The sequence below is a fragment of the Kogia breviceps genome, chromosome 10, assembly GCF_026419965.1.
Source record: "Kogia breviceps isolate mKogBre1 chromosome 10, mKogBre1 haplotype 1, whole genome shotgun sequence".
NCBI lineage: Eukaryota > Metazoa > Chordata > Mammalia > Artiodactyla > Physeteridae > Kogia > Kogia breviceps.
Window position 1 is genome coordinate 41,196,263 of NC_081319.1, and position 12,568 is coordinate 41,208,830.

Sequence of the window (12,568 nt, forward strand, 5' to 3'; positions counted from 1 at the left end):
TCTGGTCAGGTACAGTTGAATAGAATCACAAAAGTAGCACCTCTTGAAATTCCCAAGTGTTAGGGAGGTCCCTGGCAGGGAACTCGGTGCTTTCACTGCCGTAGCCCTGGGTTCCATCCCTGGTCGGGGAAGTAAGATCCCACAAACTGCGTGGTACAGCATGAAAAAGAAAAAAAAAAAAGGAAAGAAAGAAATTCCCAAGTGTTAGTTTTTGGAATTCTTTTGGGTAGGGGATGCCATGGAAAGGAAAAGATAGCGGCAGTTTAAGATATAGTTTTGCATATTTTAACTATTAACAAGAATATTTTAATGGCACTGTAGTCTGCATCTGCCCCCCCATATTAACCTTTGATTGGTGAACATTTCTTATTCCTTGCTCTTATGATTGAAGCTATGTACATACAGTTTATCCACTTAAAACAGTAAGCTCTTCCAGGACAGGTGATTGTCTTCTTTGGGTATGTCACAAACTAGGTACTTAATTAAATACTTAGTTGATGGAGGTATAATAAATCCCTACTATTATCTGATGTTATTTGTAGTTTGTAAATTATAAACAGGGAATAGTCTGAAATTTACCTTAATCTCTTTTGAGTTTGTGAAACAAATTAACAGTAACTAATTTACACAACAAAGAGGGTGAAAAGCCACATAAGAAAGGAAATAGTTGCTTTCAGCAGATAACAAACAAATCCTAGTATCTGGAATATATAGAGAGCTCTGTCTAATCAATAAGAAAAAAATAGCCTCAAAAGAAAAATAAACAACTTCCACAGACACTTTAGTAATTCAGATAGCCAGTAAACATGTGGAAAGGTGTTCGACCTCATTAGTAATCAGGGGAGTACAAATTAAAACTACTATCAGATGTTATTTGCATACTGACCACATTGATAAAAATTAAGTGGGATGTGATACACAGGAACAATAGATCTCATACACTGGTGGTGGAGGTGTAAATGGATACAATCACTTTTGAAAACACTTTGTTGTTATTTACTAAAGGTGAATGTATGTATACTATATGAGCCAACAGTTGCACTCCTACGTCTATAACCAGAGAGAGACTTGTTTAAAATGCACATCAGGAATCATAGCAGCATTGCTTACATTAGAAAAATCAGAAACAACTCAAATACCCATGAACATTAGTATGAATAAATTATAGTATAATCATATGATGAAAAACTAGTCACGGAAATAAACTTATGGGGCTTCCCTGGTGGCGCAGTGGTTGAGAGTCTGCCTGCCGATGCAGGGGACAAGGGTTCGTGCCCCGGTCTGGGAAGATCCCACATGCCGCAGAGCGGCTGGGCCCGTGAGCCATGGCCGCTGAGCCTGCGCGTCCAGAGCCTATGCTCCTCAACGGGAGAAGCCACAACAGTGAGAGGCCCGTGTACCGAAAAAAAAAAAAAAAAAAAAGAAAGAAAATAAACTTATGGTTGCATGCAACAATGATGACTTAAAATGTAAAGTTGATTGAAAAAGAACCATGGCACAAAGATTTTTTTGTCCAGTGTGATTTGATTTACATAAAGATTAAAAACAGACAAAATTATAATGTTTAGGGATTTATAATATATGTAGTAAACCTATTTTAAAAATCAGAACTATTTCCTAAAAAGTTAGGAGACATTATCTCTAGAGTTAAGAAGAGAAGGTATTATAACAAGGAAGGGGCACATGGAGCACTTCAGGAACACTGGCAGTGTCCTCCCCATCCCCCCACACTGCCCTTTTACCCGAGTGTTGGTTGCCATGGATATTGCTCAACTGTTTGTTTATTAAACCTGTTTATTTACTAATTGTTTATATACTTTTCTATACATGTTATATTTATCAGAATGTATTAACAATGGTGCTTTAGACTCATTAAAGACAGTTCATACCACAAAATAAAGAATAAACATTTTTCTTGGACTGATTAGGTAATTAACAGAATAAATTTTTAAGTGCTATAGAATTGTGTATATACATATAAATTTTCATTTATCAGTAATTTATTAAAATAACATCCTAATCCTCCTTATACTTACCACAAATCCTTTTTGGAAGGTGTTGACCCATAAATGAAAAATAAATACTTTTAGTAAATTTAATGAAAGCAATCAATGTCAGTCATCTCCTGGCTTCCTCCCCTGCAGGTGTCGTAAAGTTATTAATTCCACAATTGATTGTTCACTTGAGTATCCAAAATATGGAAGCTGTATCATATCACCACTAGGATTGGCATGCTTACTTTTATGTAATACAACCATTAAGCTTATCATTATAGTAGGAATGTTCAAAGGTTGTTCACCTTCTGTATTTTGTTTGCAAAATTTTGTTATTTATACTTCTACATTTTTACTGTTTATTTCCTTAAGAATGCTACTTTTTTATATCCCAGTAGTGCCTTTTTTACAGTAATATCTACTCAATTTATTGATGAATGAAAGTAACAACTCAGTTTTAACTTTTCAGATTACATGCCTAATTATGAAAAGGAAATAATCCCAAAAGGAAATATAAGCTTAGTGAATATTTGCATCTCAAAACTGTCGAAAGCAAGGTTCTTGTATTTGAGAGGGAAAGTAGTATTTTAAAGCCCTTGGTCTTTCCTATGCTAATCCTCTGGAATTTGGGACACAGGAAATTTTTACATTTAGGATATGCAAGGAAAAAAACATCTTTAAGGAATTTGTCTTACATTAAGATTTAACTGTAAATTGGCTTTTCTGTTCATGTATTTAATTTATTCAAAACCTAAGAAATAATACTGGAAATGAAAAAGGATGAGCCTCAAATGTACTTTTTAGAAGGAAAAAATGAGTTTATGTATCTTCAGCTTTTTGCAGGCAGCATTTTATATTTTCTCATTTATATTTGTTCTACATACCATAATAAGAGTTTTGGGGTATAATATGAAATATAAATGTTTCAATGCCTTGCCTAAAATTATATTAAGTGAGACACTTAGCCAGTTAAGTAACAGAAAATTTCAAGATTTTTTTCTTTTAGATTTGCTTTTCTCTAATTTATTATCAGCTCATTCTGTACTTTTATCATTTCATGTCAAGTTGATTTAATGCTATCGTTTATATCTCTTCTCCTTCAATCTCTGTCATGTCTAGATTTCATCCTGTTACTGTCAGACTAATTATTCTCAAATTCCATTCTGATCATATTATTCCTTTTTTGGGATTCAGTCATAGAGCTCTCTTACTTAGTCTCATCAAATCCAGATTCTTTTATATTACATCTGAGATGTTCTAACACCAGCCTTCTTTTTTTTTTTTTTTCCTCGGTACACGGGCCTCTCAGTGTTTTGGCCTCTCCCGTTGCGGAGCACAGGCTCCGGACGCGCAGACTCAGCGGCCATGGCTCACGGGCCCAGCCGCTCTGCGGCATGTGGGATCTTCCCGGACCAGGGCATGAACCCGCTTCCTCTGCATCGGCAGGCGGACTCTCAACCACTGCGCCACCAGGGAAGCCCCACCAGCCTTCTTTTTGATAAGATTTTTCTCAATTCCTCACCACACCTTATCCACTCCAGCCAGGCTGCGCATAGTATGCACTGTCATAATTTTCCATTTCCGGTTGTTCAGACTTTTCCTTCTGCTTCCTCCCTCCTCTTGTTTTTATCTTACCTATTTCTAACCCCACTTCGGTGAATTCATTTCTGGTGACTCTCATTTTAAACGCTCCCTTCATCTTAGACCTCTTAGGTTTTTTAACATTAGCATTTATAGTTAATGCTTCATTGTTCGTTTTCATATGAGTTAATTTTATCTCCCCGATAGTAAGTTCTGTGAGGGTATCCTTATAACTGCTGCAACACAGCTAGAAAATAACCTTTGGAACCTTGATTTTTGTTGCTGTTGTTCTCTATTATTTAATATCTTTGGAACAAAGAATTTATGTAAGTTATAAAGCCTATAATTATATGTGCATGTGAGCACTTCTCTGCTTCCTTCTCTCTGTTTATAGCTCCTGGAGGATACCACCATTTTGAATTTTGTGTCTTACTTCCCTTGCCCTTTTTGAAAAACAAACAAACAAATAAATTAAAAATCATTTATTGATTTATGGCTGTGTTGGGTCTTTGTTGCTGCGCGGGCTTTCTCTAGTTGCGGCGAGCGGGGTCTAATCTTCATTGTGGTATGCGGGCTTCTCATTGTGGTGGCTTCTCTTGTTGCAGAGTGCAGGCTCTAGGTGTGCAGACTTCAGTAGTTGTGGCATGTGAGCTCCTCAGTAGTTGTGGCTCTTGGGCTCTGGAGCGCAGGCTTAGTAGTTGTGGCCACAGGCTTAGTTCCTCTGCAGCATGTGGGATCTTCCCGGATCAGGGATCGAACCTGTGTCCCCTGCATTGGCGCGTGGATTCTTAACCACTGCGTCATCAGGGAAGTCCCCCATGCCATTTTAAAATAGACTTTTCAGATATGTATCTATAAAAAGTTTGTTTTTGAGGTGCAGAGAAACGGATTCATACAGCATGCAATATTCTGAAACCTTATTTTTTTACATAACATTATGTTTGCTAAGATTGATAATTTTTGTTGCATTTGGCTGCACTTGATTCCTTTCATTGTGGTATATGCCATTATGTGAACATGCCGGTTTATCCAGCCTGGCCACAGGCATTTGGGTTGTTGGCAGTTTTTTGCTCTTATGAATGGCTATTCAATGAACATTCTTCTGATTCTCAGAGTACACATGTGCAGAAGTTTCTCTAGGGTTTATTCTTAGGTGTACAACGTCTAGGCATAGGGGATACAAATATTTTATATTTCAAGCTTTATTTCAATGCTTTATTTTTTCTGAGATACTTTTTTTTTTCCTGACATACTTCTCACCTAATATAATTTTTCTTCCTCCCATAAAGGCAGATTTTTTTGTTTTGCTTCTTTGCCATGTCTTCAGTACCTAGAACCATACTTGATGTATAAGTGCTTGGTAAATATTTGGTGATTGAATGAAATGCTTTTCAAATTGATCATACCAATTTATATTTTCATTAGCAGTGTACAAAAGTTTGTTTTGACCCACATCTCTTCCTAGACTTGATTTTATCAGACTTCTTATAGTGAGTGTAATATGGTTTCTTACTGTGGTCTTAGTTTTCCTTATTACTGGTGAGGTCGAGCATCTTTTCAGATTGTTTGATTCTTAGATTAGTGGGGGTTTTGTTGTTGTTGTTGTTGTTGTCTATAACCAGATATTTTTCCTTGCTTTGGCAGGTGGATGGAGAGCTAGAAGCTCTGATGGAGAATGGTGAGGGTCTCTCTGATAAAAACCAGGTGCTCAGCTTATCCCGGCTAATGGTTAGAATTGAAACTTTGGAACAGAAACTTACCTGTCTCAAGCTCATACAGGTGAACATTTTGATATTAATTTATTTTTTATTTCTGAATTTGAGGTGGGACATTTAAACTACAATCCAGAATGATGAATGGAAAAGGAATAATTCTGATATGAGAAGAGTTACTCATTTTTAAAATGGATATGTGAGTTCTATATGACTGAAAACTTGTACTCTTAAACATGTCTTAAGAGTTCAGCATCATTTATTAGTAGATATTGTGTGTTTTCTCTCTAGTCAAAGAACATGGTGGAATTTTTTTTGTGTGTGTGACAATACATGACACTTGATAGAGAGGGTCTCTCCCCACCGCTGCTTCATTAGTAGCATGGCAAAGCCATTTTTACCACAGGATCTCAAAGCAAGAAATTTTAACAGTAAAGATTTTTAAATTTTTTTTTATAGTTTAGCTTTTTCAGTAAAAATGGTGAATATAATTTTTTTCTTAGTCCTTCAAAATTTGAACTTTAGTAAAGTCCAGGTTGACATTTTAAGTATCAAAAAAGATTATAATCTCTCACTTTAAAGCATTTATTAATTGCACAGTTCTAGTAGATTAATCAAAATAGAATTTCTAGGTTTCTTTGTGAATGTAAATGAACTTTCTGGTCCACTCTGTGGGCCCTCTTTAACGCTCTCTCTGGTATTATGTGTCTTCCTTCCCCCACCCCCCAATACACTGCATCCTGCTTCGCTTCCCCCATGGAAGAACACACATTCACAGTCTTGCCTGAAGTCCTTTCTGGAACGTCATGGGCTATCTTTGTTGTGGATCTGGATGGCAGAACTAGGTGATGGCCGGGAAAGTAACCAGAAGCTTCAGGAAGAGGTCAGTTCACATTCAGCTGACCTGCTTGTTTCTTAAAACCACTGTATTTATTATTTAGGTTGAAGGTATTGTGATAATACCAATGATAATGAAATTAGCACTATATTTACCACTCATATTAAATAATTACATCATTTTATCATCCCAGTGTCATTCCTATAACTGTAACTTTACATACACCTTACTGGAAGTGAGTTTGCCCAGTGGTTTTCCCTGTGGTATCTTTTAAAGCTTAGTACTACATAGTTGGGAACTGCAAGAGCAAGATATACTAGTATCATAGTTAAGTGAAAGATCCAGTGTGTTGCTAAAACCATAATTTTTTTTTTTTTTTTTCGGTACACAGGCCCCTCGCTGTTGCGGCCTCTCCCGTTGCGGAGCACAGGCTCCGGACACACAGGCTCAGCGGCCATGGCTCACGGGCCTAGCCGCTCCATGGCATGTGGGATCTTACCGGACTGGGGCACAAACCCCTGTCCCCTGCATCGGCAGGCGGACTCTCAACCACTGCGCCACCAGGGAAGCCCTAAAACCATAATTTTAAAAAGATAGGAAACCATATGGAACTTAAATTCTGGGGTTCTAAAACATTATGAAGAGCTGAATTCTGGATGACAAGAGTAAGAACATTTTGAAGAGTAAATTGTTTTAAAAGATCTAAATAGATGTTCATTGACAATGTCGTTAGTGGAACTGTTATATTTATACCGTCCCATGAAATACACAATATTTTCTAACTTGGTTTAAATGTAGTTCTTTTTAATCATAAGTGCTAATATAATCCCGAAGTCATTTAATAATATACTTTTAAAAACAAAAACGTGAGTGGGCAAATGAGTGATTGTCTTGCCTCCATCCCTTCTCCCAGGAGATTCAGCAATAAGTAGGAGTTGGGGAAGCCTTGGGGTTTCTGTAGAACTACACTGGGGGAGTACTTTGGAAGAAATTCTTGGATTTCAGAGTGTGGGGTTGGGGTGGTTATCTCGGAATGAAGAGAGTGTCTCTCTTTGCTAGACAGCTGTTTGTCAAAGGCTAAGGAGGTTAAGTAATATCTACATTTTTTGTTTGTATGCAAGACATTTAAATATATATTGTTGCTTAGTTCCCAAGCCTTTATCACAGTCACTTGGGAAACTTTTTAGAAAAACATACCCAGGATGAGGTCCAGTAGTGTTGATATTTTAAAAAAATCTACCTGGGTTTGAGAACTACTGGTGGAGAATATTAATTAAATTAGTCCTATTTGATGTGTGAGCAGTCATCTGCTCTACATTTTATTCTTGCTGGTCAGGCTTATTAAAACACTTTTCTGGGACTTCACTGGCAGTCCAGTGGTTGAGACTCTGAGCTTCCACTGCAGGGGGCACGGGTTTGATCCCTGGTTGGGCAACTAAGATCCCACATGCCTCATGGTGCAGCCAAAAAAATAAAAAATCAAACACTTTTCCTTCCATACTAGAGGAAAGTAATATTATGACATTTAAATCTGTCTGTGGTTACAAGATTTAGGTCTTAATTTAATAAGACAGTAAAAAAACCACTGCTTCTGCAGAATTGATCTGAGTCCCATGGAGAGGCTTGAAAAGTCAACTGTACAAAGTGATGTTTATTTGTTTTTTTTAAATTATGTTTAATCAGATTATAAAGACTTTGGAACATTTACCGATTCCTACTAAAAATATGTTGGAGGAAAGCAAAGTACTTCCTATTATTCAACGTTGGTCTCAAACCAAGACTGCTGTCCCTCAGCTGAGTGAAGGAGATGGGTATTCTAGCGAGAATACATCACGTGCTCACACACCACTCAACACACCTGATCCTTCCACCAAGCTGAGCATAGAAGCTGACACAGACACCCCCAAGAAGCTGATGTTTCGCAGACTTAAAATTATAAGTGAAAATAGCATGGACAGTGCGATCTCTGATGCTACCAGTGAGCTAGAAGGCAAGGATGGCAAAGAGGACCTTGACCAGTTAGAAAATGTCCCTGTAGAAGAAGAGGAAGAGTTACAGTCACAACAGCTACTCACACAACAGCTGCCTGAATCTAAAGTGGATAGTGAAATTGCTGTGGAGGCCATTAAGCTACCCACGTCTGAACAAGAGGCTGACACTGAAATAGAGTCTAAAGAGAGCAATGGCACAAAACTAGACGAACCTATTGCTGAGGAAACACCATCCCAAGATGAAGAGGAGGGTGTATCTGATGTGGAGAGTGAGAGGAGCCAGGAACAGCCAGATAAAACAGTAGATATAAGTGATTTGGCCACCAAGCTCCTGGACAGTTGGAAAGACCTAAAGGTAAGAAAACATTTCTGTTCATTTTAACCTGAATTACCCAGGTTTAGAGTTCTATAAACCTTCAGTTGAATTACCTACTTTTCTAGCTATATGTATTTTTGAAAAATGGAATACTATCTCTCTGTCAGCTAATTATAAATGTCTTTATAAATAAATAATGTCTTTTAAACCTTGGCCAGAGATACCAGCCAAACTAGTATACAAACATCCCCCTTTTCCTTGTTTACAAAAGTATATATCACAACAGTAAATTCAGTCATTCAAGTAGTCTTTACATTAAAAACAAAAATCCTTTGAGTAACAAACATGGATTCTACATTTGAGTCTATGTAAGAAATAAATGAATGTTTAAAATAATTGGAAATTAATTTATTGGATTAACTAGAAATTAATTAAAAATAAAATTAATTGGAAGCCAAGGTAATTTTGCAACTTCTCATCAAAAATGATTGAACATATAAAGCTATAGAATCATGCTTATTAGCTTGGTGGAATGTCTCATGACAAAAAACAAAAATGAACTATTGAACATAAATATCTGTTCCAGTAAAACAACATTATATGGAGCTAGTTCATATTCACTTTTATTATTGTTTCTGAAATAGGCCTGGTTTTAAATGCCTATTTTTCTGGCCAGAAGGTGTTATCGAGAGGAAAAATACAGAGTTCTGGAACCCTTACATCTAATACTTGCATAATCACTTGTTAAAGTATGTAGCATGATGTGCAGGGTTTTCTTTGCAGAGAACCCAGTCTGGGTCTTGGATAAACACAGAAGTGAATAACAGGATGAGCCTAGGAGAGATGTGGCAAATTCTGATTGTAAGTGGGATCCTGGGATCCAGGTCTTGAGGACCCTGTGGGAACAGGTTACTACCTAGCCTCTGTTTTTCTGTTCCTCCTTTCTTGCGCCAGAGGTGAAGCAACCAGATAAACCAAGAATACAGATTTGCAGCAAAATGGACACCTGAGTCTTCTCTGTTCCCAATTATGACTACAAAGCTCACCCATTATATCCTACCATTTGACCCATAGGGAACTATCCTTACACTGAGCAGAATGAGTAGTTGGTTGGTTGTGCACTGTGCTTATTTTTGCATTTGTAATTTACTGTGTTGAGACCCTTCTTTAAGTATGGTGTGGTTTCAGCTCTCATTTACCCATTTTGAGCTCTTTCTCATGCTACTCTTTGATCACCTGCAGTTCAGCATAAACTCAGCCTTATTATTTGAAATCTGACCTTTTTATAAATATAAAAGGAAAGATTCAGAGTAAATCTGTTTATGATACAACATGTGAACGCAGGAACTGGAGTTGCAATTAATTGAAAGAGCTGCTGGGACAGTCATTTGTGTGAACCTTTAAGGCCTACTTTGTGAGGGCACAGGAGTCCCTGGACGAAGTCCCTCTTGTGTTTGGAGACTGCTAGTAGAGCCTGTAGTATGATTGGCTCAGTACGGAAGGTGGAAATGGAGACAAGCACTCAGGTGAAGGTAGAAAAGACCTTACAGACATAGTTTTATAGAGAGGGGGGTTGTAGACCTAGTAGTTCACTTTTGCCTGAGAAGGCTCTGGTTGACATAATTAAAAAAAAAAAAAAAAAGACATAATCATCTTAATTTCTTAAAAACCTGTCTCTTCTTAAAATCTGGAATAAGTAAATGTTTTTGTTTCTCTGTATGGTAGTTTTTTAAAAATTATAATTGTAATGATATAAATTATTCTCTGGAATATCCTTAATTAGATATAACTGATACTTTAAACTCACACTCCAGACATATATGTTTTTGAGTCCTACAAAATTATTTCTTCCCTTGCTTGTCCTCTTCACTCCTATCTGAAAGATCGAAGTGGTTGCACAGTACTATGTAGACTGATGATCCTCTTGACTTGAGGTTTAAAATTTTATTTGTACCTAAAATATATTCTTCTTAACCTTCATACTTTGGATTTATCCCAATTCTTAGCATCAAGGAAGTTATTAAATAAAATCCTCCTTCCTCAAACTTTATAGTTTGCTCTGGAATCATTACCCATCTAGAATTGCATTACTGAGAAATGTTTTTGCTTGCTTGAACTGTGATGTTTTGTTATGCATTGGTGCTGGGGTTCTTAATTCATCTGTCATTCTAATTAACATTCACCATGGTTCTAATTTCAAAACCGGTTATAGTTGTCCTTAAAAAATATACTTCAGCTAGGGAACCCATAATTTGAACATGTTTTAGAGAAACACCTTGACTTGATGTGATTACTATATATCCATCCTATTCCCGGCATTGAAAGAGTTAACTACTTCTGTCTGACTTCCACCTGTGTGTTCAAGTAGACGTTGGCAGAAAAGAAAATGTGTTATTCAACCAACCTTTATTAAGCACCTGTTGCCAAACATGTGTTAGTTGCTGATGTTAATTTCAAGATTATACTAAAAAGCATTGATCTAAGATTGTGGTTATGTTAGCCACTCCAAGCTTCCCTGACTTTCCTGGGCCACTGTAACATTGCTGGACATGTGTTCCACTTGTCCTTTCTACATACTGGATGGAGTGAAGAACTGAAAGAGGTTGCTTCAGATTTCTTAATCTTGATTTTGCTGTGAAGGCAGACTATAGGGATCATCAGTAAATGAAAGAGGGTGGGAGGGAAGGGAATGAAGCTTCATGAATTACTCTTTGTCCTCCCAGATCTGATGATGATCCCCCTTGTAACTTGAACCATTTCCATCTAGCTTCTCAGGGCAGCAAGGAGCTTGTTAACATCACCAGCTGACCATGTGTCTCCTTTTCTCAACTCCATTTTCAACTTCGTGCTGAAGAAAAACAAGAACCTAGCGTGCATTCTATGAAGAAAACAGGAAGATGGTTGGGAAGTTGGATGATGCATGAAAAATATAATAGGTGAAAAGAGGACAGAGGTGGTTAACTCACTGGCACCGGCGTTATTTTGGTGCGTCCATTGCCGACAATGGATGTCGTTCTGGGAAAATCCCGACTCCTGGCGAGAAAGGATTAAGTGAGCTATTTTTTCTATACCTCTATACACAGGACCACTGCCTTGGCTCCACAAGGCTTACACATTTTTGACTCCTAAAGTAGACCTCAACAAGAAACATCACTTAGCACATTGCTACACATGAGCATGTATTCATTTTCACATGCAAATTAACTGGGCTACATTTTCAGCAGGGATATGTGCATATATTTCTGTTTGTAAAAGGAATTACTGTACATCATCCCTCATGCTGAAAATATACCCGACACTTCACAGGGCAAAACAGCTGGTTATAAGTGATGATTAATTATAAACTTGACTGGAAAATCTTCATTTGGATCATGAGAAGAAGAGGTAAGGTTCCCATGAACTTGGCAGTTTCAGTTGCAGTTAAACAGCTGAGAAATCTTGTGATGGCTAGTGATTCCAGAGCCTCTCTTATAAACACTTAGGTTACAGGATGTGTGTCTCCTTATAGTGAAGTCTGAGTAGTTATAGTTACATCTGGATTAGATGATTTAGGGACATTCTGTACATGTGATAAGTTGGACTTAAGAACCATCCTTATTATCTTTTTCATCTTTGTCTCAAGACATTATCTTTAATTAAACATTATTTTCCTAGAAAGTTAAGCATTGAATTCTCTACAGAAGTTTTAAATAATTCAGAGAGTTACCCAACTGAAAAGTTTTGAGTCTGGGGGAACTCCCTGGCGGTCCAGTGGTTAGGACTCCGTGCTTCCACTGCTGGGGGCCTGGGTTCAATCCCTGGTCGGGGCACTAAGATCCCAAAAGCCATGTGGTCAAAAAAAATAAAACAAGTTTTGAGTCACTGCTTGGAATTTTGGTTCCTAACTAATATGTGAAATCTGCCATGCAACATTTCAAAATGAAATGATGTGCCCTGAATTTCTGTAATAAATTTCAAAATCCTTAGTAGACATTATTCTGTATCCAAAAGGATCAGTATTACTTATCCTTTTGTTTAAAATACAGAATTGCCCCCAAAGAGCACTATTTTAGGTACCACTACATTGAATTTTTGTAATAAGAATCTCATTTGATAAAAGGAAAACATGGTCTAAAACTTATTAGTAGCCTGGTTTC

General features: G+C 37.3%; 1 protein-coding gene across 4 annotated transcripts in view; it reads left to right on the plus strand.

The window, feature by feature from the left end:
• The window catches only part of SETD2 (SET domain containing 2, histone lysine methyltransferase), a 117,760-nt gene that overhangs the window by 58,974 nt on the left and 46,218 nt on the right, over positions 1-12,568 (plus strand). For 3 of the 4 annotated variants that reach the window (XM_059078154.2, XM_067044448.1, XM_067044447.1), the window contains exons 10-12: positions 5,220-5,354; positions 6,051-6,170; positions 7,809-8,471. In XM_059078154.2, coding sequence (XP_058934137.1) covers positions 5,220-5,354; positions 6,051-6,170; positions 7,809-8,471 — 918 coding nt within the window. Of the gene's footprint in view, positions 1-5,219; positions 5,355-6,050; positions 6,171-7,808; positions 8,472-11,199; positions 11,369-12,568 lie in introns of all 4 variants that reach the window. The other variant, XR_010842590.1, reaches the window with a different exon arrangement.